Source organism: Alosa alosa, chromosome 15, assembly GCF_017589495.1.
Source record: "Alosa alosa isolate M-15738 ecotype Scorff River chromosome 15, AALO_Geno_1.1, whole genome shotgun sequence".
In the NCBI taxonomy this organism is placed as follows: Eukaryota; Metazoa; Chordata; class Actinopteri; order Clupeiformes; family Clupeidae; genus Alosa; species Alosa alosa.
In genome coordinates, this window is record NC_063203.1 from 15,952,632 (window position 1) to 15,977,540 (window position 24,909).

The following is a 24,909-nucleotide window of genomic DNA, read 5'->3' on the forward strand; positions in this document are numbered from 1 at the left end:
TGGAACTGACTTTGTGGAAAGACCCCATCACTGCAGAGAGCTGCCTAGGATATGCCTGATTCATATGTACCTGCCCTCTCTGTTGAACGTGTGCTTGTCATTGGCTTGAGTTGTTGTATTAATCATGTCATCATAGTCATGAGATTAGTAATCTTCCTTGCGTCAGTCTGAATCATGTGGCCTAGTAATTTGTCACAGGATTGAAATCTAACCATTACAAACTCAAGGTGTGCAAGTACTTCATTGCTTTTCTGATATCTGAAGAGAACAAGCTTGAGTCGCTCATTACTTATAGCAAAATGACTGGATACTTAATGATTATCACACTGATGCATTAGTGGGAATAACATACACACTTAATTGTCTAGGGGCTTTTATTGTTTTGGATATATGGATGAAATAGCTATTTAATATTACATTGGGAGTCTCGTGCACAATTACTGTAACTACACATGCAAGTTAAGGCTGCTTTCAGAAGTACAGAGAAACTAAAGATTCTCATAACAAAATAAAGGAGTGGCTTACTTTATTGAAATAACAGGCAATAGTCTGTTGCACCATATGATTGAGTGTTTTACCTACTAGTAATAGTTTCAGTGACCTTGTGTATTTGTCTCTCAAATAAGTGTGGGTAAAATAATTATACAATCCTAAATTAATTCACATAAGAATATTTAACAGTCCAGCTCAAATAAAACAAGTGGTCAAAAACGGCTGACTTTACACAAAAATAATATTGTTGGGGGCAGCATCTTTTGTAATGATATGTACCCTTTTGTGACAACATTTAGTGTTTTCAAACAGGTAGTATATAGTCATTACTAATGAACAAACAATGGTATAAATCAAATAAAAAATGTCACAATGGATTCAAACAGAAAAACCTCAGAAGCACATACAATTGCACATTGTTGTTACAGCCATCTTAATGAGCTGACATGTTCCTTCAATAATTGGGGCTTCTGAGTGTTTCAACAAACAGGGACAAAACAAGATACAAAATTACTTCATAAATATTACTACGTTACTACGGGGCAGAGAGCCTCACATCCATCTTTTTACATGTCTCAAAGCCAACAAAAGAAAGCAGACTTAAAAACACAAACCGTCACAGGACAAGGCTACACAAAGCCTAACTCTATGGGGTAATTTCATATGGCTGCCAATATAGAAGGGAATTTCTGAGCTTACATTTAATTGACAAACAAGTAGAAAGTTCCTCTAGAAAAAATTACCTTGTGATAAGTTCTAGAAAGGTTTTGGATTGCGTGGCTTACATGTACATTAATGTTACAAAAACATTTAAATAAGTAAAACACGTTGAATGAACATACTATATTACCACTGAGAATCTACTTTGGTATGATTAAAATCACTTTGAAATCAGTGAAAAATAACCCAAACTCCCAACACCATGAAAATAATAACAGCATTTCAAATAAAGATTTCTTTCGCATATCACAAGTCACTCTGATGACCCTTTGATCTCCTGTAAATGCATATATGTAATATAGAATCTAAAACACAAAATAAATACAAAAAATAAAAACAATTTATCTGGCTTCACAGATAACCAACATGTAATACTCTTAAAAAAGATTAATAATTCAAAAAGAATATGGTGTGTTCGTGGATAGCATGCACTTTGATCCATGCTAAAAGACACACTTGACTATAATGGCTTATTTTATCAATATGGCACTCCCCCCATAAGAGTACAGCAAAAACATTCTGTTGTGTATACCCTACGTATGTATGTGTACTGAAACAGAAAGTGCTGCAGCCAATTCCATTAAAAAAAAGTTTCCACTTATATGAATTACATAAACAGCGGCTTTGACAGCAATGACATGGCATCAGCATACTGATGACCTTGCATGTGCATCTCAATATTCCTGACGTTTAAGTGGACCTCTGTCTAACAAACTCTCCATAACATGTGCATTCAGATCAGAAAACCTAGAAATAAATGCAAATGACTGAGAGCACAGTAGGTAATGATCCACTTAAACTATGTTTAAAGTTCAGATACACTTGGTTGGTGTCAGCATGTGGAAAACAAAATTGTGATAGCTATGTAGTACTAGGACTCTTAAGAAGGAAAGGTCGAAATGTTCTTCCTTGAAACGCTGCCCAGTTTTAAATGCTAAATTAGACAGCGAGCAAGTCCATCGGATAAACAGTTATCACATCTAGAGGTCATTCTCGTTGAAAAGTTGAGATGCACAATCACGTAACCACTTCCCTTCCTCCCTCTACACAGCAAGAACCATACGGATTAATCAAAAGAGGATCAAAAGAGGAAGTCTGCATGTCTTATGCTTACACATCTCCCACCAATCGCATCTATGGATCCACAAAGCTTAACGTAACAGTTAGACGTAAATGTTTAAGAGGAGCAGCAGCACATGCAGATAGTCTGGTCCTGTAAAAATTAAGGCACCAGAGGTTCACAAATCCACTTGTATAGAGAAACAATACGTTTTCAAGTGTTCTGAAGGCAGTCGAAGTGAATGCAAACGACATATCAGAGCATAAGGTAGGAGACTGTTCTCAGGCTTGGGCTTCGGTCATCTTCTTAAGTAATGGTATCTGTTTGAGGGAGCACACATATTCTAGGTTAGAGTTCTCGTTCGTTTGGTCCTTCCTTTACAGTATACAGCATCAAAACGGACTGAACTTGTTAAAATGAGTAGCCATGTTTGCTAAAAACTGACCATTACCTCCCCACTTCCCCCCCTCAAGGTCTCCCAGCCCCTCTCACCTGAGTCAGGTCCACTCCTGTGAGGGCATTGACGGACACGGGGAGCTCGGCTAGCAGGCGGTTCACTTCCCCAGTCACCCGGCTGTTCTCCCCACTCAGAATGATGATCTCATTGGTCCTGGCCAGAGGAGCGGCCACTTTGGCAGCGATCTATTGAGACGGGAAAGGAGAAGGGAAAAGTAAGTATAAGTATATATAAGTATTAGTATATAGTATATATACTCTTTTGATCCCGTGAGGGAAATTTGGTCTCTGCATTTATCCCAATCCGTGAATTAGTGAAACACACTCAGCACACAGTGAACACACAGTGAGGTGAAGCACACACTAATCCCGGCGCAGTGAGCTGCCTGCAACAACAGCGGCGCTCGGGGAGCAGTGAGGGGTTAGGTGCCTTGCTCAAGGGCACTTCAGCCTGCCTGCTGGTCGGAGTTCCAACCGGCAACCCTCCGGTTCCAAGTCCGAAGCGCTAACCAGTAGGCCACGGCTGCCCCAACGTGCCCCAAGTGATGAGGAACTTGGACGTTGCCATCCTAAATTTCTCAGACAGTTTACTTAGGTAAACAGAACAATTAAACAACAAACTAACAAAAATGGCATATGTTTTGTTTGTTAAGCAATCAACTAACAAAAATGGCATATACTGTGTGAAACATTAAGACATTTGTGATGGATTGTGTTTAATGTGGTAGCTCATATACCTTTGGCAGTGCCTCCAGGACCAGCGCAATCTTGGCTGCTTCTCCATACTGCTGGTAGGCCTCAGCCTTCAGCCTCATCTTCTCGGCCTCTGCTTTACCGATGGCCTCAATAGAGGCTGCCTCCGCCTCTCCTATCTTGCGGATTTTCTCAGCTTCTGCTTGAGCCGTTAACACCCTTTTAATCCTGTGAGGAGGGGAAAAACCAACCACAGACTCGCATCACATGTTTACAAATTGAATACATTATTTTTAGCATACTTAAGAACACAAACATGCAGATGTTTGTGATATTTGACCCCAATGAAACACAGTTCTCATTGGAGATCCAACATTTTGTTAAGTTGGAAGATTTTACTTCAGACAGGAAACTCTCAGAATAACTGTAAGAATTGTACTGATGGAAGTACAAGGTAGTATGCTTGGTCTCGGCTAGATCAGCTGCTGTAAGAAGCATTGCATTGCATAATTGCTGCTGTTGCTGCATTGAAGACAACAACAAAATAACGCAAAATAAAACAAAACTAACAATCTAGACAGGAGAGGGAGAGCGAGTGTCATGTAATGTCTTGCCGTCATGTCCCAGGAGCTGCATCAGTCTACCTGCAGGAATTGAAACGAACGCTGCATTTTGTAGCTAGTGCTGATTGGTTCTCGCCGAAACCAATTAACTTCATCACTCAGTGTTTCCAAACTGAACTGGTCATTTGTGTGCTACAAACTGACAAGTAGTGTAAAACATTTTCAATAGTCCTTTCTTCTCCACACTAAATTGCAATAGCACAACTTGATCATTTGTCCTTATTCAACAGCTGAACTGGATTTGAAATATTGCATTTCATTACATGGTATTTCAAGTAGAACAAGATCTAAGGGTCTAGGTAGAATGTACTACAAAAGCAAGTACACATCATTACACATTGCTAACATTTTGTAGAATCACCTATTTGTACAAATTGTATTGTACATTGAAGTCTTATAGCACTAACTGTATACAACTTCAGGCTACTTGAAAAGAATTATGATCAAGAATCCATTTGAGAGGACACACTTACTTGTTTCCTTCAGCGAGCTGCTGTATCTTGTAGGCCTCAGCCTCAGCAGGTCGCTTGACTGTGGCAATCAGCTCCTTCTGTGTGCGGTCGATTTCCCGCTCCTCGATGGTGATCTGCTTCTTCCTCTGGACCACCTCGATCTCTATCTCCTCCAGACGGATCTTCTGCTGCTCTTTGGCGGCCTGTAGCTCATACGCCAGCTGTGACTCGGCTTTCTGTGCAGGCGAGAGATCATTGGTCTTGGTCATTTGGTTTGGGCATCCAGTACAAAGTTTGACATTTAAAACCGCAGAGTAAGGAGAGGCAATTTGTAATTGCCTTTGTAATCAAAGGTTGTTTTTATGTAATCAGGCAACTGTAAGCAGAGGCTTGTTTATGCCTTGTTTATTGCCTTGAACTATGAAAATGATCTTCCTCTTCCACTGTCCACCATAAGATTTAGTTTTCCTAATTGGACATGCAAAATATAACTGGGACAGTTGTACCGATGAAATGAACCATGTAAGGTCAATATGCCAAAGGGGACGTTTCTGGTATCCTCTTGAAGATTAAAATCTCCTCCAAGAGTGTTTATTTGTAAAGATCAAGGGGGGCCATGGGAAACACTGTCTCACTGACCTTGGTGTTCACTTCCTGGTTGAAAGCAGCTTTCTGCAGCTCCAGTTCTCGTTTGGAGTCGGCCATTTTGGTGTCAGCCAAGAACTTGACATCCATCATCTCTTTCTTGCACTCGGCTTCCTAGGTGGAGAGAGGTAGACAAATCATGTTGACCAAGATGTGAAGCTCTCCCTGTGGGACCCATCAGGGATAATGAAGTCCCCAAGGGCCAGACATGACTTTATTACACGCCTGAAAACAGCTTGTTGCAATTTTGCTTGTGGACAGTGATGAAAACCCACACCTTCAAGCTTACGCCCACAAATGACATATGACAGGGGTTTTATAGAACTCCGTTGAGTTTGATTGACCACCACTACTTTGAGTTACATCCAGACAAGGTTTTGCTATTTTTTAATGTTTCTGAAATTCCAAAATCCGCTTTCTGTCTAATAATGTGTCTTAATCTGACGGATACACTAGACCACTCGTCTAATGGTAGGAAGGCTCTTTACCCTTATGCCTGCATCCCTCTCAGCTTCAGCAACTCCAATATCTGCGTCTCGCTGGACAGCTGCGGTCTGTGTCTTTCCCAGAGAGCTGAGATAGTCCATCTTGTCATAGACATCCTGTGGAGACGGGACAGTTTCCGTTAACACACACACACACACACACACACACACACACACACACACACACACACACACACACACACAGGGGTGCAATATACATGACATCAGTCACTCACAAATGATGTTCCATAACAGTCACAACTCCCAATTCCCAATTTATGATGTGGTTTTCTTACACATCACAGAGTTGGCGACCAGAACTGAAGAATAGTGCATTAAATTATTTTGACTAAAGAGTATAATTTGTTTTCCTCAAGTTTCACAACATTTCCAGCCAGTGTTTATCACCTCATTAACTCCTGAAAGTAATAATGACTAAACGCTGTAAATCATTACCAGTTTTGTGCCCAAGCAATTCATCATATTTAGTCTGACTTATTAGTTGACTCTGATCAACTAATCTAAACTTCTTACTTTTATTCCTTATGAAGAAACATTAACACCACTGAAAACATGGTGGTCACGTGTCATACTCAGATTAGAGAGCAAATGCATTATAGTATACCACTGACGTCATATTGCCTCACAAAATCACATGAAGACAATAAAAGAGAGAGTGTGTGCCTGTGTATGTGTGTGTGCATGTGTGAAGATGCTGACTACATCTTCTCTGTTTTAGAACACAGTTTTTAACTGAATGCACTTTTGCACATATTCCTGTCTGTGACCCCGTTTACACGAGCATGTGTATTTTTATAAACGAAGACATTTCCCTACGTTTGAGCCTTTCATTTAGACGCAAACGAAGAATTCGCCCCGTAAAACGGTTATCCAAAAAAACTCCGGCCAAAGTGATTTTTTTGGAAAACTTTGTTTATGCGTTTGGTTGTAAACTGTGGTAAACGGAGTTTTGGGCAGCCAACGTCACAGTATGCGACAGAAGTACACCAAATGTGCGGCCAATGTTTACATTTACATGTTCTCACGTGCGACTTTTCAGGGTTCTGATTGGTTAATGTGAGCTTGAGCTTATCGTTAGACTGCCACTGTGGTTTGGCGTGCTCATGACAGCATGTATGTACACGGGTTCGTGTAAACACATTTAAAAAAAAAAAAAAAAAAAAAAAACGGTCTTGTGTAAATGCAGTTTTATTTGCAAACGTAGATGGCCAGATATTCGTTTAGGAAAATACCCTGCTTCGTGTAAACGTAGTCTGTGTGTTAGCTGACTAACTGTCTGCAGGTGAAAGTAATAATTGTTAATTAAGTTAATTGGGCCAAACTCCACAGGTGCTCTTTTAAGAAGGGCCAGTGTGTTGGTGTGGGAGAATCAGACGGATTGATGTGCAAGTTATCGTGTGTTAAACATTTGGATAAATTAAAGAAAGATGTTTTCTAGAATTTCCTGTTTTTATCTTTTTTAAAAAACAAGATGGTGAACATATTTTTCACATTTGGTGGCAGCGGTGGGATTATCCCTCTAGTTGTGTGGAGGGAACCCACTTTTTCATTGATTTGGAACATGAAGGTGTACTGCGGAGAAGGGAACGGCAGGCCGAGGAAGAGACCTGCTGGGAAAAGATCACTGGAGGAGTTGCGCTGCTGTCCTGTTGGGTTGACCTATGCCTGATGGAGGAATAGCTCGGGGACTCCTTGATGCTGATGTGAGCCTTGTGGGGAGCTATTGCCAAGCCCAAGAGGGCAGCAGTGACCTGAGGACTTCCTGAATATATCTAGTGGCAGACTGGCCTGTGGCCTTGGGAGTAGGCCGGTGCTCGGATAGCCTGTTATCTGCTGGAATTTCAGAGGGCTGAGCGGTGTGTCAGGAAGTCTGGAGGCCTGGATGAGGAGGTATCAGGGGGGGCTGTGTACTGTGAAGAGTGCAGTGTTGGGCCAAGAAGGAGTGATCTTGAAAAGACTGGCAGTCACCTGAGAAATTGTTAAACTGATCTTTTAAAGCACTAATGACTTGCACAATTTATTGTAATGTTTTTTTTTTTTTTTTTGTCTGCGCTTGAAACTAGGTTAAAACAAGCTTAAAAGAGGGGGAAGGTAATGTGAATATGCTGACTACATCTTCCCTGTTTTAGAACACAGTTTTTAATTGAATGCACTTTTGCACATATTCCTGTCTGTGTGTTGGCTGACTAACTGTCTGCAGGTGAAAGTAATAATTGTTAATTAAGTTAAGTGGGCCACACCCACAGGTGCTCTTTTAAGAAGGGCCAGTGTGTTGGTGTGGGAGAGTCAGACGGATTGATGTGCAAGTTATCGTGTAAAAACATTTGGATAAATTAAAGAAAGATGTTTTCTAGAATATCCTGTTTTTATCTTTTAAAAAAAACAAGATGGTGGACATTTTTCACAGCATGTGTATTTGTGTGTGTGTGGTGTTCTTGCCAGGAAGAATTATGGGAAGGGGAATGGGAGAATGACTCATCCGAGGCTGAATGGCACTCACATGGCAGACCATCAGTATCATTATGGACTTTTGCCACCTTTGCCTTTAGCACAGCCTAAGCGCACTCTGGTCAGGAAAGATTGAAATGTGATTATGATTATATATATATATATATATATATATATATATATATATATATATATATATATATATATATATATATATAAAAAAATAGTCACATCATCTTCAGAATTCCTAGAACTCACTTTGATGGTGAAGCTGAGGATTTCAATGCCCATCCGACCCACATCTGGGGATGCCACCTCTCGCACGAGCTGGGCAAACCTGTCTCGGTCCTGGTAGATCTGCTCCACTGTCAGAGTGCCTGGGGGGGGATGGCAAAAGATCATCCATAAGGCCCAAATCAGTCACACTAAAGGTAGCTAGGTAGAACGGATTTGTTTTCATTTCGGTGACCTTGAGAAAACAGATCTATGTGAAATCGCTGGAATTCTCCATTATCCTAATGTAAGCAGTACAACATGTGGTAATCATTGCTATTGTCATGAACTGATCTTTAATGAGTAACTGACCATTACTGTTTTGTCCATCAGGTCTTGGGGCCTGTACTACAAAGCGCGGTTACTGGTTTATCTGGGTAACTTGGAGTAACTTGATCACGTGTGGCATAACTTCCTGATTATCTCATACTACGAAAAGTGGATAGGTTTTAACCGAGGTATGCTGCCATGGCAATTTACGCTGCATCTCAATCCTGCTCCGAGCAGGTTATGTTCTTGGTTAACCCGAGGTTTCTGTTTACCACACCCTTTATAAGTACCATCCCTCCACTAACATCTTGTCTGCATACCTGGATGATCCATACGACATTGGAGCGCAAATCGTGAGGGGCTCTCTTCGCAGGGCGAGGGTTTTTTAGAGACTGCCAGAATCCGCTGACATTATTCTTTACAAAATATAAATTCCCTCAGCTGAGGGAATTTATCATTGTCAGCTGACCGAGGCAGACGTATGAGACAATGTGTCTTTCGTTGAGATATTTTGCCAGTGGACAATTATTCCATCTGTGATGCTTAACATCTGAGCAAGAATACTGTATGTCCTAAAATAAACATTTACGGACATACAGTAATAAATTAAAATCACCATTTTAACATAAAACTTGAATGTCATATTACCCTGCACATAAAGGCTGCACATTTCCACAGCACCAGGATCCGACCGAATGCCTCCCTCAACCCCTTCCATAATCGGCCTTCCACTGTTATTTGTGATGGCCAACTCCTCTAACCTGACTCTCGCCAGATGAATTTCGTTCCGCCTAGCTCCACTCACATCCATCTGGGATCGGTTCCGTTGAGAATGATTTCGGCACCAGATTGTATGGTAGACCTAATCAGGACGCAGGGCAGGAGTTTCATAGATGTGACATAGCGTAGAAGCGACTGTGAGACTGTTCTCAGTGTGGTTGAAGTAGCACGTCAATAGATGACGGACAAGTGGCTTATCCAATCATTTGCAAGCATTTTTTGATTAGGCCCAGCCTTCTGAAGCACCACTCCAATGGATTGATCCCAGATGGATCAGTGGAGCTAGGCGGAACGAAATTCATCTGGCGAGAGTCAGGTTACAACTCCTCTGCTAGGCCTACTGTAAACCACTCGTGCCTTTCCTCCTACAGTAGTGTTCAAAGACCCCTTTTTCTTGTTATATGTAGAAATATTAACGCAAGCTATAACTATATAAACCTACCATTCTGAATAATGTTTTTGTGTTTCATTTTCACCTGCTGCCATGTGCGTTTGGCACTGGTGTTGCATCTGAAATGTTCACAGGATTAGGCATACACTAAATCAGTCAATGTCAATGAGGGCTACTTAAACATTTAATTATCCTTATTAATCTATATGCCCACTTCTGAATTGTGTTAGGCCTTTTTATGAACTCAAAAAAGGCAATTTAATTATTTCAACTCATTTCAGACATTCCGCAAGCTATTAATCCTCCGTAACATATATTTGAGGAACATGTGGAAATAAAACGTTACTTTTAGGCATTTAGGCTACCCGATCTGCAATACGCTGCCAACAGCCTTGCCTTGCTTTGTTTGCTGCCGACATATTTGCTTTTTGTCGTAGAGTGGGTTTTAATTCCTCATAACTTGTCATAATAATTGTGCATTCCTCATCCGTAAAATAAGGTGATCGCATCATCATTGAAAGTGGTGACTTGCACTACAACCCGCCCCTTCTATGTGAACGTGCACAAACAATTAGGTTAGGCCCCAGCTGTGGCGCAACTGGCTGGGGCACCTGCACCGTACACCGGTGACCCAGGTTCGATTCCCGCCCCGTGATCATTTCCGGTTCACACCTCTGCTCTCTCTCCCATTCATTTCCTGTCACTCTCCACTGCCACCATCATTAAAGGCATAAAAAAGGCCAAAAATATATATATATATATATAAAAAAAAGGCCAATTAGGTTAACCCCGGTTCGACAAATCAACTTCTTAATCAGCGTCGTAGTACACCACTTAAGATAACCAGGTTTTGTCAACGCCGGTTTAACTAAGTAACCCTGGGTTACATCTGGGTAGGTTAAGCTCCCTTCATAGTACAGGCCCCTGGTCTTTTGATTGTATAGCACTTTGGTCAACTGTTGTTGTTTTTACAGTGCTTTATAAATAAACCTGACTTCACTAAAATCTTATTGAGAACTTTGGAATGCTCACCTAAAATGGAACGTAGATGTCCTTCCAGAGTTTGCAAAACAACACCTTTCATCTCCGCCACGGTCTTCCCCAAAAACTGCTCACATGCTAGTGGCAGCAGGTCAGCTTCTGTCAGGACTTTGATCTATTATAAAATGTTGAGAAGGTTTAGGTATATTTTCCCGCCAAGGTTCCAGATGTATAATGTCGTCATTTGTACAGTTACACAGTTCATGCAGTATTTCAGACCACTCTACGAAATTACTTATTTTAAGTTAACAGAACAAACAAACAAAAAATGGTCTATACATACAGATCTACGTACAGTATGAGTTCTTTCAGTATACCTTTTGTCATTCAATTATTTTAGAGTATTTATTACACTTTACTCAATGAGTTTCGAGCACTAATGGCCTATGCAGATTACATTTTTTTTGTCTCCTATGATGGTCTTTTACGATTGACCATGTCAGACTAGGCGATCAGAGAACCAGGTCGGAAGATTGGCCACATTACAAGATCATATCGTTGCCTTCTCGTCACGTGTTGTCAGTGTCAATGCGGGAGTCGTAGGAGATTCCCACAAAATTCTGACATGCTAGACTTGGTCGTGGTCGTGGAACGTCACAGACAATAAATCGCGGGTCTTTGGATATGACACATTACAAGACGTGTTTGTCCTTCAGCGCTGTTCCCGATGTTCCCGGACAGCAATGACAAAATCGAGCTGAAATTGTGTAATCTGCATAGGCCATAATACACTCAAAGCAAAGCAACAGGAGAACTTAAGCTCACTGACTGCAGTGTCTGATTCTATTAACACATGCTGAGTTCATGGAAAATATCTATGTTTACAAGATGCCCATAGTTATATTGCTTACAAAACAAAAATTGAACAGGGGTGTGTTGCCTGATGCAATGAAGCTTTACCATTTAAGGAAATGAAATTTCTCTGCCAATGCAGTGTCCTGTATTTCTTTGTCCTAACAGGGAAAGGTTGTCAATTGTTTTACTTCAAAAGATCTACTCAACTGATTATTGGTTATTAACTACAAATCTTGTATGCCATATGAGAAAAAACAAAACAAACATTGCCCTGTGTAATTTCCCATATTACGGTATAATCTCATCTCTACCTACAATGACAGAAAGATTACATTGAAAAATATTGCACAGATGTGAATAAATGTCACAAAATGCACATTCACAGTTATGCAAGTTCATTGCATAGATGAACAGCTTTGAATTTGACTAAAAGGCACACCTACCTGGGCAACCCCTGTGACTGTAATGGCCACTCCTTCTGCTGTCTCCACATCTTCACATTTGGGTTGTAGTGTCATTATCTCTAGTGTAATCCTGAAAGAGAGAAAAACAAAGACCCTATTTGGTTCTACTAAGAAACATATCCAGGTTTAAGCCCATGTTTTGCTTAAGTGATTAACACAGATGACAGTGGAAATTGAAAATAACACACAGTTTGTTCACAAGTATACTTGGCCTATAAACCTGATTTACATTTTTTATTTACATTTATCTCAGAAACATCCCAAGTTAGCTAAGTGCTACCTGTAGTGTTAACTTCTGTCTGTCTAGGTATCATTGTAGGTGTTGGAAGGTGACACCGTAGGAATAGATTGACACATTTGTGTATAACTGTAACAGTTACTGTAACTGGCTGACCTCTGAGCATCTGAAATGAGCCACCACGCCCAGGCCCAGCCACCAACGACGTAAGTTTTCTCATTACTGCAGCCACCTGGAAAAAGTATAATTAACGTTAATATTGCAGCTGCTTCACGCTAGCCATAAGGCTTGCAGTGTATCCTCTACCTTTATGGATATGAGAGAGAGCGAGTTAAGATATCGTCAACATAATCGACAGTTTATGGTAACAGGTATGTTAGCTGGGTTAACCTTTATAACATCTCAGCTAACATTGTAGAACTAGCTAAGTTTAACTAACGTTAGACACAGTGTAGCTTCTAATAAATAGCTAACTAGCTGACATTTGGTAATTTATCAACACCGTTCACGCATATTACACCTGGAGCTCACTAAAGCTTACAACCTCCGACTGATGAGGGATGTTTACATTAAACTTAATTGAAAATACATTACGTGCAAATACCAGTTCTTACAGAACAACTTTTAACTACTGCATCATAACATTACTCCAGCTAGCTAACACATTAGCCTAGTGACTAGGAGTGACAGAACACGCCCCTGACATCTAGCGCCAGCTATTTTGCTATCGTTGAGAATCAAAGTAAAATGAATAAGAAACCCGAAGGAACCAGGAATTTAGCTATCTAACCCCAGCTGTCATATGACTCCAAATCGAATGGCTAATATATAATGTTAATTGACAAACATCAGTGTCCACCTAGCTAGCTTCCGATCAGCCTTGCTTGTTATGTTAGCGTTAGCTAACGTTTACGTTAGCCATCCTACCTGAGGCTTGTCATCGGCAGAAAATATGGTCATAATTTTACCTGAAACGACAAGGGCTTCGTTTGGTCCAACAGTGAGGCAGCAACCCATGTTTTATCCACAGACGTGTTCTAAATCCCGGAAAACCAGCTCAATAATATTCAAGAAGGATGAAGACGTTTTGTAATGTCGTTATGGGGATAACTGCAAGCACAGTTCACTCACGCGAGGAGGCCTCCACAGAATGTGAAATGCCTGCCTACTCGCCTCCTCCTCCAATCAAGAGAAGACTAGGAGCGAGCGAGGAAATGTTTATCACAAGCCTGCCTTTCATTTACTGTCTATGCTGCCCAGCCCTCAGAGATATATATACTGTCAGTATATATATCTATGCCCAGCCCTCAGCGCCGAAATAGCACGATAACTCACCAGCATTTTTAAATGGGTAGACCTACGTCATGAAGTAACAGTGGGTGAAATACCCAAAGAAATTAGGCTAAGTCGAAGTGGGATTTCCATTACAACTGAAACCTAAAACGTAAAAGAAAAAACATGTAAACATAGAGCAATTCTGCCAAAATGTTTTTTATTTAAAAAAAAAAAAAAAAAAAAATTCCAAAATGTTATACATAGCCTACACAAAACCTACCACACACACACACACACACACACACACACACATGGGCTGGGCCACACATCTGACTCATTCTCAGCATCTGCGGACATATTACCATATACATATCACATTTGTTATTCTTTGATTCTGAGCCTCCATATGAATACAACCATCTGTTACTTTAGCTTACTGCTAGGCCTGTATGTGTATACACTGTCAGACAAGACAGTCTTGGACAGTTTATACACTATGGGTCTATAGCTGCCTCGACGCATTGGCCGTGAGACACACGCATTTGATTAGTTTCACACACTCACACGCCACACCCCCGATTTCTCACGCTGAAGTGTCAACCCGGTCGGTCAGATGCCTGAAAAATGAGTTTAGCCTATCTACAGATCTCCCTGTTGAGCCAACGTTATGCTTTCAGAGACGGGGAGAGGGTTCAAGAGCACCCCCTGTCTGTGGAATTTTCTAAATTTTCTCTCATTTGCGATGCTAGGCTACTTAAGCCATCCGAGGAGCGTTTAGGTAGTGCTTTGAGTATTATTGAGTATTTTTCACACTGAAGTGTCAACCTGGTAGGTCAAATACCTGGCAGATGAGGTTCAACTCAACTAAACCTAAACATATGATATCACACATCATGTGAACGAGCGGAATCTAAGCTTTCCAATGATATTAGCGCCAAGTTGCTGTGATAAATGGTTCGCGAGAAAATTATAATTGAACCGACGTGCAATTTAGCTAATCATATTTGCATTTTGCACACAGTGCACACCCATTGCTCTCGGTTTAATATCTCACTAACCCTTCACACAACACGTGGCAAACCCAATATCACTCACAATAAACAGCAAACCATACCGAATACGAGGATATGCATGCCTCTGTGCAATAAGTGGTTCTTGAGTAATCCGGTTTTGAAATTGCAACACATTTCTACATAGCCTCATTGGGGCGAAATTATAATGTATTCTAATGTAAACTATTTGTCAGTAGGCCTACATACATTTTTGTAAATTGCTCAGCCATAGATTATCCCACTATCATGTTGTATATTGTCAGGTTCCAGCCAATCCCACTTAAATGAATATATTTATATTGGCATGCTTCCTAGTGACATTAATGCAAAAATATGAAGAAAATCAAATAACGAGACACAAATATTGATATAAAGCCTGACTGACATAAGCCATATGCAAACATTCACATCATGCAGATATGGGTGCATCCTGAAAAAGGAATAGCATGTAGGCTATAGGCTATGGCCATTACAATGACCAATATATTATCTTAAGTGAACTAGCTGAATAACACAGGTGACCACTTCTGCATAATTTCATTGAGTGCTGAAATGTACACACATTTTTGAAAATTTCTGAACTGTGAAATGTAGCATATGTTTTTGTGGTTGTGAACTTATTGCAATATCACCATAACTATTCCACCTGTGAATGCATGGTTATAATTCTGAAGTGCAAAATAGCTTAGGCTACAGCACAAATATTTCCATAAAAATAAGCGAGTCTGACCTCTGAATTTATTTTGAAAGTGCACCTGATTGATGCATTTAAAAGTTAAAATATACAAACATTTCTTAAATTCTTACAAAACACCCACCAACTTTTTTAAAATTGTTAGTTTGGACCCCCCCCACTTTTGCCGTGCGAAATACCAGTGCTGTTTTCAGCATCTGTTTAGTGCTTCATTGTCATTTTCATTGGATTCTCCCATTTGCGCGTAAATCGCTCATAAACTTTTTTTTTTGTTACACGCATTCTCCCATTCCTCTTCTGTCACACACACAGTGACAAGCGCCAAATCCCCCACAGTGTTGAAGAGATCAGTCGTCCCCCTCACTTTTGATAAGGTAAAAAGCCTTATAGGTACGCCAAATAAATAATAACCTATAGGTTTACGCTAGGCTATGTAAAACTCCCCATTAACAGCATCACATCACTAACCACAGCGACTGCACAATCTCGTATTCACTCTGCTGGATATCTGAAGCCAGTTTGTCTACTTAGATACTGTAAATCCTCAAATTATGGCCGGGGTCTTAAGACAAAGTACAGGCCTTTAGGGGCAGGATTGTATTCGAGACAGCCCTTTATTTCTTATGTGTTTTTTTTTTTTTTAGACAGGCGTTTCTTGGAGCGGCATACTGGTAGGCCTTCAAAAGCATGACATTTTCGGTTTAGTTTGATATTTAATTTACTTTTGGACTGTTTGATTATATTGTTAAATGTTGGGACTGATGGGCACTGAAATCTGGGGAGGTATTTGATGATCACTATTACATATGTAGTTGAAAGAGTGTTGGGATTTCAAACAAACCTTTCATGCGTTCATTGAAGGTCCACGGTGCTATAATGGAAACCTTATTGCATAGCCAAGTAGCCTATATATTGAGTTATTTTTAAATTATGCATGATTTACTTTTTATTAATTTCGTAGGCTGGCTTTATTTTGTTATATAGAAGTATCTAAATAACCTGTTAAAATGTACCAGAATTCAGGAAATTGCATCTAGTCCAAAAAAACATTTCTGGGGGAGGACCCCCATACCCCCCCTCTGAAATGTCCCACCCACTTTTACAATGCCTCTGACGCCCATGGTCCTAGTAGTAGGCTAGATCCATTTGATACCAATGTTCATTTAACTCTGGGACCCTGGTCCCAGGGATGGATTACTTCCGGGCCCAGACCCAGGGGCCCAAGGTGTCAGGTGGCCCTGAAGCCCAAGCCTTTGCATGGAATTATTGCCTCAATATCAACACATCAGGATGTAGGCTATGAATCTGATTGAATTTATTGGCCAGATGTATTGGCCATCCCCAAAATGCTAGCCTGATGAGCCAGACCCACATTAAAATGTAGGGTCTGGGCACTCACCGTTCGCAGTGCTCAGTCCGAGGGGCGGGATAATCGGTTGTCTTTCAAATTCCCTCTGCACGCAATAGGACAGCACTGAGTCCCATGCGTTTTCCCACCAGCGGAGCTAATTGGCTAGTTCAAACTTTTGCCATCTCAAAACAAGCTTAACTCGCGTCACACTGTTGGCCAACAGCAATATCCATCTTCTTTGTTTTCAAGTAGCAGGGAATTCAAGCCAAACCGTTGCAACTCTGCCATCAATCATTATGTTATGCCCCCCTAACGACTCTATAGACGATTTGATTGGCCTGATAGAAGTTTAATTTTTCGAGCTCACAAGCCAACGGAGAGTTGCTAGCCCTGGAAGCAAATGTAATTTGCTAGGGTGTGTCTAGATTTCTAAGCTACCAAAATGCAGCAGAATACAGGAAATCACATCAAACAAATGAAAAAAATTCTGGGGAGGACCCCCAAACCCCCTTTCCACATATGCGACAATTAGTGGGGAGCCCTTAATACATGTGGGCCCAGGGGCCGAAAGTTCATAATCCGTCCATGCCTGGTCCCTACACCTGAGAACTACTGATAATGCGTTTTTTTTTTTTTACTGCACGGTATATAATGCTGAATGAGCCAAACAAAAATTTCCGCAGCAAAAATTTTGGTTGGCCCCACCAAATCTCTCTCCAAGAAAAGTTTTTTGAAAAGTTGGCAGCCCTGTGGGTCTATGACATCCGTAGGCTACCAGTTTGTGTGGAATTGAAGGTACTGTGTCTACAGCTAGGTGCCAAAGGTGCCGTGGTCATGAGTCTGAGTTAGCCATGGTCAGTTAGCTGGTGTAGCTGGTGTATTATGTGGCAAAGTGATTATCCCAGATAAACAAATAAACCTTGACCAGCCTGCATTTCACACATTCTGATTCTTGTGATAGTGTAAGTATGGCTTGAATACTTTTTTTAATAGTTTGTGCTGTTGGAGATCACCACCTACTGGTTAAAGTCTAAACTGTCATCCACTATAAAGAGAAAAAAACATAGCCTTTAATGTTTGTGAAGAAGTACCTTTACAACAACAACAACAACTTACAGATATATAGTGCTTTAAGAAAGCCCGGTACAGCCTGTGGCACATAATGCAGCTATTTTGAGCCAATTGTGCATTGCATTGCAGTGCTTGCTGTTGTGTCCTGCATAATGTTATATAGAATTAATTTAACTTAGTTGTTGTTCGGCCACTCGGAGAAGTCCAAAATCAATAACAAACAAAATCTAACATCTCTCCTGTGTATAACCGCATTACTAGATGATACACAAAAGTACATGTGTAGCTATTTTTTTCTTGAATAGCCTATCCAAAAAAATAGCCATATAAACCCACATGGAACTCACAACTGTTGAAACTGCATCATGGCGGGATGTTATAGAGGAGGGTAATTTGCTCAGTTGATAGGGAATGTTCTGAATATTCGCTGTTACCATCCATCATCATCATCATCATCATCATCATCATCATCATCATCACCACAATCATCATCACCTTCAACATCAATCATGACCCATGTCACAATATCTTCACCATGATCATAATCGTTCATAAAGTCATTATGTCAGCATGTCACAATACCTTCACCATGATCATAATCATTCATAAAGTCATTATGGACACAAGCAACAATGCAAAATGTTCAGTTGTGTGTCTGAAATAAAGATGTCCAAGTAAAAATATGAGCTCAGTGTGTGTGTAAAATATGCAGCTTAATTAAGCCTAAATGCTTGGATGTCAGCTTTTTTCTCCTAATCCTCTCAATATTTAATCTGCCAGCCAGTGGGTGAATCTGTATCCCACAAGCCAAAGCCTGCACCATATTAATCCTGAATTTCTCCTTTCTCTTTGAACATGTGTCCTCCAGGCAAGGCATGAAAATAACCCCAATGCTCTTGAGAGACGAGGAACCTGACATGGCTTTGTTCTTGCGCGAAGCCCACATCTTGGTTCCCGGCGTGCCTGTGTGGAGCCTCTGCCTGCACACACATACCGACAGATGTCAGAGAAATCTTGAGGATAAAGATTTACCATAATTACTCTCTTACCAGTCACACACACACACACGCCAACTGTACAGACCCTGCTCCACCACAGCAGAACATTAACAACCATTTTGGGTGATGGCAGCAATTATCAAGTGCAACTCCACAATTACCATCTTGTCCACCGCCGTCAGGATCTCAGGGCAAGGGGTTCTCATGACAGTCACTGGAGGTGTCATTTATTTTTTGTCTTGTTTAACAACATGCTGATGTTCTCACTGATACTGTTACTTCTGTATCAGAGATTTGCTGCTGCATGTCTTCACTGTGCTTTTTTTAAAGTGTGCATGTCAGTTATCTAGGGCACACCGATATAACAGATGCGTTAACTGAGCCTGAAGGTCTTTTTGCTGTTTTTTCTTTCAGGTGTAGCCCTCATGGGAAAGCTATGCGTGCACAGGTTTTATATAGGACAAAGGGGAATTGTAACACTGTGATTATATCTTAACAGTAAACCAAACATCAAATAAACATAGTCTTTCAATCATATTTCATTCATGACTATATTATATTATATTATATTATATTATATTATATTATTTTATATTATATTACGGTATACACACTTCCCCTGCTGTACACCTGTAAAGCAAAGCTCTATCCAAAGGATGATTTCTATTAATTGACTCTCAGAGCACTTAGGGCATGACTCATTAATTATTACCAGGTCCAACCTGGATTGACAGCCTGGATTGATTGACCTGTTTTTTTAATTATCTCAGGGAAACAGCACAGCAAAACCATATGTTATCCAAGCTTCATTAATTGTCATATGGATGGCACTCTACACAGCATTAGATGAGAGTAGTAATACACTAGCAGAGGTAATGTGTATTGGGCAGTTCCAGGCTACCATATATAATTGCTTGTTAGTGTGTGTGTGTGTTAGTGTGTGTGTGTGTGTGTGTGTGTGTGTGTGTAGGATTCAGTGTACAAAACCGTAAGACTGTCAGAAGGATTATATTACAGGTAGCCTGGATTCTACATCAGGGTCCTTATAGAAAAGTGCAATAATCATTAACATAATGGAACCAATACATTCATAATTAATGAAATAATGTATGGAGTTCTGTTAATAATATTCTGTTAGGTCCATGGAAAGTTAATGTGCTATGAGCATGTACAATGCATACAGTCACTGATGCAAAATCACAGTACTTATAATCATAGCAGCGTTATCTAGAGTGAGTCATGTGTTTTCAAAAGCTCCCTCTCTGTATTTCCGGTGCTTTGTTGTCTATATTTTCTTCAGTTCCCTCATTATTGTACATCCTGTCTAATCAGCAATTAGAAAAGGCTTGCCATTAGGCCTTGATTGGAATATTTGGTTTCCCTAAATACTCACAGCACAGCTTTCACTGTATTCACTCTCAAATGCCCACCAAGATTAGAGTCTGGAAGTACTCTCAAAATAGAAGAGAGCATGCAAGACCAGAAATCAATGATGAATGTGCTCCCACTATTTCTCTAAAGGAATGTCAAGTGACTCATGTTTTTGTAGGGCTGGGCAAGATTGAAGCTAAAACTGTTTTTGACAATTGTATGCTTTTGTCTTTACCCCAAGAAGAATACATGAAACAGCAAGTATACAGTAAGTTACTTCAAGTCACATACTCCTATCTAGTTATGGTGCACTTAGAACCCTGCGTTTGTCATGGGGGATGCACAGTTTTTGAGCAATGCAGCTCTGATTGGTCAATACCTCAATGAAATGCTAAAGAATGATAGCACCCGGGGGCGCTGTGGTGCAGCAGGCTACAGCGTTTGTACCATATACGGGTCCGAGTGCCCACGGGGACCCAGGTTCGAGTCCAACCTGCGGTCATTTCCCGATCCCACCCTGTCTCTCTCTCTCACTTGCTCCCTGCCACTCTCCACTGTCCTGTCCAAATAAAAAGACAAAGCCCAAAAATACACTTTAAAAAAAAAAACCCTATAGATACATAAGTTGATGCTTTTTAATAGAATTTGACTCAGGATTTACAAATGATGTTGAATCCTGGGCACTATACGTAGTTGGTTACAGTGCATGTTCTGTCAGTCTCTTTCAGTGCTCCTCGGCACAGAAGTGTGAAACAGTTTCTTGTGCTCCTCTGTCCGTCCATGGCTGCACCCCACTGCTCAGAGTGGCCATTTATATTGAAGACCAGGGATGCGGACTGTGTCCCCTCACACAAATTAGTCTGAAATTAGTATACTGTGTCAAAGACTGTCACATTCAAGCATGTTAGCATTCCCAAAGGAGCACTCTCACTCCCACCCAAACATCACATTTCTGGGACAGGAGCTAGACTGTGACCAATCATGCATATTTTACAGGCCAAAGGATAACCGCACTGCGCAAATGCCTGACATTCGTTTCGGACCAAACAGACTGTTAGTCCATACAGTCTCATGAAGCTCTCTGGCCAAAACATCTTCTCACTTTCTTCTTAAAATGTGACATTCCAGTGATCATGTCTTTATGGTTTCGTTATGGTTTACGACTGAGAGAGAGTCAATAGCACTCCCCCCAAATCGTCCCTGAGTCTCTCACTGGTAGTGCCTATGACATGGCATGACTAGGACTATTGTTTATGACTTCTTGAAATGATAGATAATGGACACCTCCCATCACCTCAACTGCTCCTTCTTAGCCTCTTCAGGATGCCCCATCACCTCAACTGCTCCTTCTTAGCCTCTTCAGGATGCCCCTAACCCCATAAGGAGAACTCTGGAGTCTGAAAGGTGCGTGGAAGGAGTACAGTATATTTGTTTAGGAACATTTGAAGAGTTTGGTTCCAAAATGCTATATCCACCATTTTAATTAATTGTTTTTTACATTTTGTTTTCCAAGTAATTTCAGTAAAACTGTAATTGGGTATTGTTATTTGATTTATCTTTGCTCAATCAAAATGACACAACTGGAATTTGATTGATATTACCTGAAATACACAATTAAATAGCTTTTTTTTTTTAAATGTCTGTCCTCTACACCCCATTCAGGTAGCCCTCCATGCCTAGTCCTGTAAGTGAGGCCACTAGACCAGCCCTACTGGGGTAGTAGAATGTTAAGTGTATAACAGAAGTGCCCTAGGTTTTCATGCAGGGAAACTGTCCCATGACTCCTTAACAGTGGAGGACTGGGTCGAGGACGCCCATTGCCACTTGTTCTCACGACATATACCACTTTCTGATCAGGCTTTGACTATTTTCGATTTTAAAAGATGAGCCTTAAGTTCCGCCCTGCTACAGATAGAGATGGCCCAGATAAGATCTTTGGAATACTTGTATTTATGATTGCTCTCAGTCATATATCAGTCTTCAGAAGCAGTTCTTCCAGCGACAACAACTTGAAGGGGAGTCTTTGAGAGAGTATTTCAATGCTCTCATGTACATGCTGGAAGCCGTAAAGAGGAGTGATCCAGCTTGTTTAGCTAATCCTGATGTGGTATTGCATGATCAGTTCATAGAGAACATAAGGGACAGGATGAGAGAAGAGAGAGCTTCAGGCTCCATCCAACTATCACCTTCTTTGATGTCCGTAGTGAAGCTATTCATTGGGTAGAGGAGGACTAACGCTCTAGTGGCCATAGGTCCTGAGTACATTCCTGTAGAACGCATGCTGCCCAGGAGCATGATGTTGACTTCAATGCGGTGTCTGTTAAGCCCACTAATGAGTTGATTGAGCAACCATAAATACAAGCTTGCACAGTCAAAGACCACATTGACAAAAAACCTAAACTGAGAGCACCACAATTTCAGTTTACAGGTAAAAAAGTCCTATCAATGGTACCTGACCATCATAAACCACTTTCTGCCTACTGATAACCTGACATAGATTTGGGTTGGCTTCCAGGCTATTGATACACTTATTTGCTAGATTTTCACATTTATCCGTTTCAGCCTGTCATTAAACTTTAATTGCAAACACTCCATTAGGTATGGAGCAGTTGTTGTCAGCATCCTTATGCTATCCATGTGAGTTTGGATGAGGTAACCGTGTGCCTTCCTGCTGCCTTTCACCACCAGCAACCTTCTTAAATACCCTTATAATGGCTGCCAGAATGTGGTGCTGTAAGGGACCAAGGCAGTGAGGTAAGAGGACACAGGAGGTTGTTTTTCAAAAAAAAGGGAGGTTTTATTACCCAAAATATTGAGAAATTAAATAAGGACCAGAATTAATAACTAGGCCTTAAAAAGAGGTCAACAAAAAAGTAACTGAAGCTTAAGTACATAGACGTGTAACACAAGGTTAGCTGAACAAAAACTCACCTCCCGCAAAGACACAGAAGGGAACATATAACGGCTTGGCAAAACCAAATAACATAGAAGGGGTAAACAAACTTGACAACACAAGAACTAACTAAAGACAAAAATCCCCCCTGGCACATGGTGAGACATGTACTATGGCCTAACGAGCTGGCTCCCAGATATAGGTCTCCTCAGCCCTTAGCCACTCCTTTCGCCCAACCAGGAGGGAACGCCCCCAACCGTCCAGGTAACTCAACACAAAGAAACGTGATTAATGCACTCCCTGTAAATCAATGTAAGGTTAAAGCAAAATAAACTAAATCAAAGAAATTGTATTGTGTGAAATAATGGTAACGGTAATCAAATGTTTAGAACTGAGGTGATGTTATCATGTGTGGCTGTGGCTATCACAGGTGCAATTACTTATGTTGAAGCACAACTGAATGTCCTCATAATACGCCCTTATTAATGATGAAATCTTCTCAGGAATGTGATAGTAACTAGTATGGTAAAATGACTAATATTATTGATGCAGTCATGGTTGTGACTTTGTACACCCAATATGGTTACCCTATTTTCTGTTTGTGCTTTTAGGTGTGACTCTCCTGAGTTCTGATTAATTCTGTTTTATCAGTCATTTACATTTATTCATTTAGCAGACACTTTTCATCCAATGTGACTTGACTTACATATGACAATTCTATTACAAGGGACTACATTGTCCCCAGAGCAACTTGGGTTTAAGTGCCTTGCTCAAGGGCACAATGGTGCAAGCTGGGAATTGAACCCACAATTTTTCAGGCTACTGCATGCCCAGCTCCTTAACCACTACACTACCACCACCACCACCACATTGTCATGTATACAATTTGCTTACTTAAGGTGTTCTGTTAACCATAAGATGAATGCTGCATGGCCAGCTCCACAGTGTGGCTATGTCATGCAGATATTACAGAGCAATGTGTATTGTGAGAATCTTGAAGAACGTAGCCTTAGGTGCGGTGGATTTATAACCTGAGAATGGATTCTAGCTGGGCCTGCCACTGATGAATATATAGTGAATGTTATGGAAATGTGTATGAATGCTGTTTCAGCGATGGAATAGAAAGGCATGAACCATCAGCTGTTCCCTCACAGCCTTCAGGGCTTGGTGAGAGGCATCATTCAATTTAATGACATGAATGTGATGACACAGAATGTCTGTTGGCTATGGCTGGGATTTCTGATAGTCGTAAGGGAACCTCATTTCCTTCCCTCAGGGACAGAACCTACATGACCCAACAATATGTTATGTGTAATGACATTACTTACAGCCATGGGTGTCGCAATAGTAGTATGCAAAATGATGCTAATGCAGTCTCCATCTGCACATATGGGTTATCGGGTCACCTTCACTGTCAACAGCTGCAGAGGAACAGCTGAAACTAGAGCTTTGCTCCATGTCTTCATATCCTCCCTTTTCACATGCTCAGAACGGACTAAAATGCCTTGAGGAGTTGAAAGGCAATGTGAGAAGCATATACCCTATATTTAGGAGTGTCAAAAAACAAAGGGTGAAATGGCCATTAGAAGAGCCATTAATGACCATTAAACAAACCTCAAATTCCCTGTGCCCACTAGTTGCGAGCTCCTCTGTCTCACGGGCAAACTCCTTCATTCATTCTTAACCCCAAAACAAAACAAAACAAAACAAAACAAAAAAACAACCATTTTTACATCAGAGGAGATTAGTCAGACTTCCTCAATGCTTTTGTCTTTAGCTTGGAGATGCTGTGCTGAAGCTTGCTAATAGAATTCTCAAATTGCTAGGCTGAGCCTTTCTTCTCTTCTCACTTTCTTT

General features: G+C 40.8%; 1 protein-coding gene across 2 annotated transcripts; it reads right to left on the reverse strand.

The window, feature by feature from the left end:
- Positions 1 to 356: 356 nt before the first annotated feature.
- On the reverse strand, positions 357 to 13,585 carry flot2b (flotillin 2b). 2 transcript variants are annotated; one of them, XM_048265460.1, is made up of 11 exons: positions 13,316 to 13,585; positions 12,504 to 12,579; positions 12,089 to 12,179; positions 10,842 to 10,965; positions 8,354 to 8,472; positions 5,630 to 5,743; positions 5,136 to 5,255; positions 4,518 to 4,732; positions 3,466 to 3,649; positions 2,765 to 2,914; positions 357 to 2,592 (listed from the first exon to the last, which is right to left on the reverse strand). In XM_048265460.1, exons 1-11 carry the CDS (start codon positions 13,362 to 13,364, stop codon positions 2,554 to 2,556), a joined length of 1,281 nt encoding a protein of 426 aa, XP_048121417.1. In that variant the 5' UTR covers positions 13,365 to 13,585; the 3' UTR covers positions 357 to 2,553. The 2 variants fall into 2 exon arrangements, with proteins under 2 accessions (XP_048121417.1, XP_048121418.1); XM_048265461.1 differs by lacking the exons at positions 12,504 to 12,579; positions 13,316 to 13,585 and adding an exon at positions 11,751 to 11,803 and having other exon boundaries at positions 12,089 to 12,166.
- Positions 13,586 to 24,909: the final 11,324 nt, after the last annotated feature.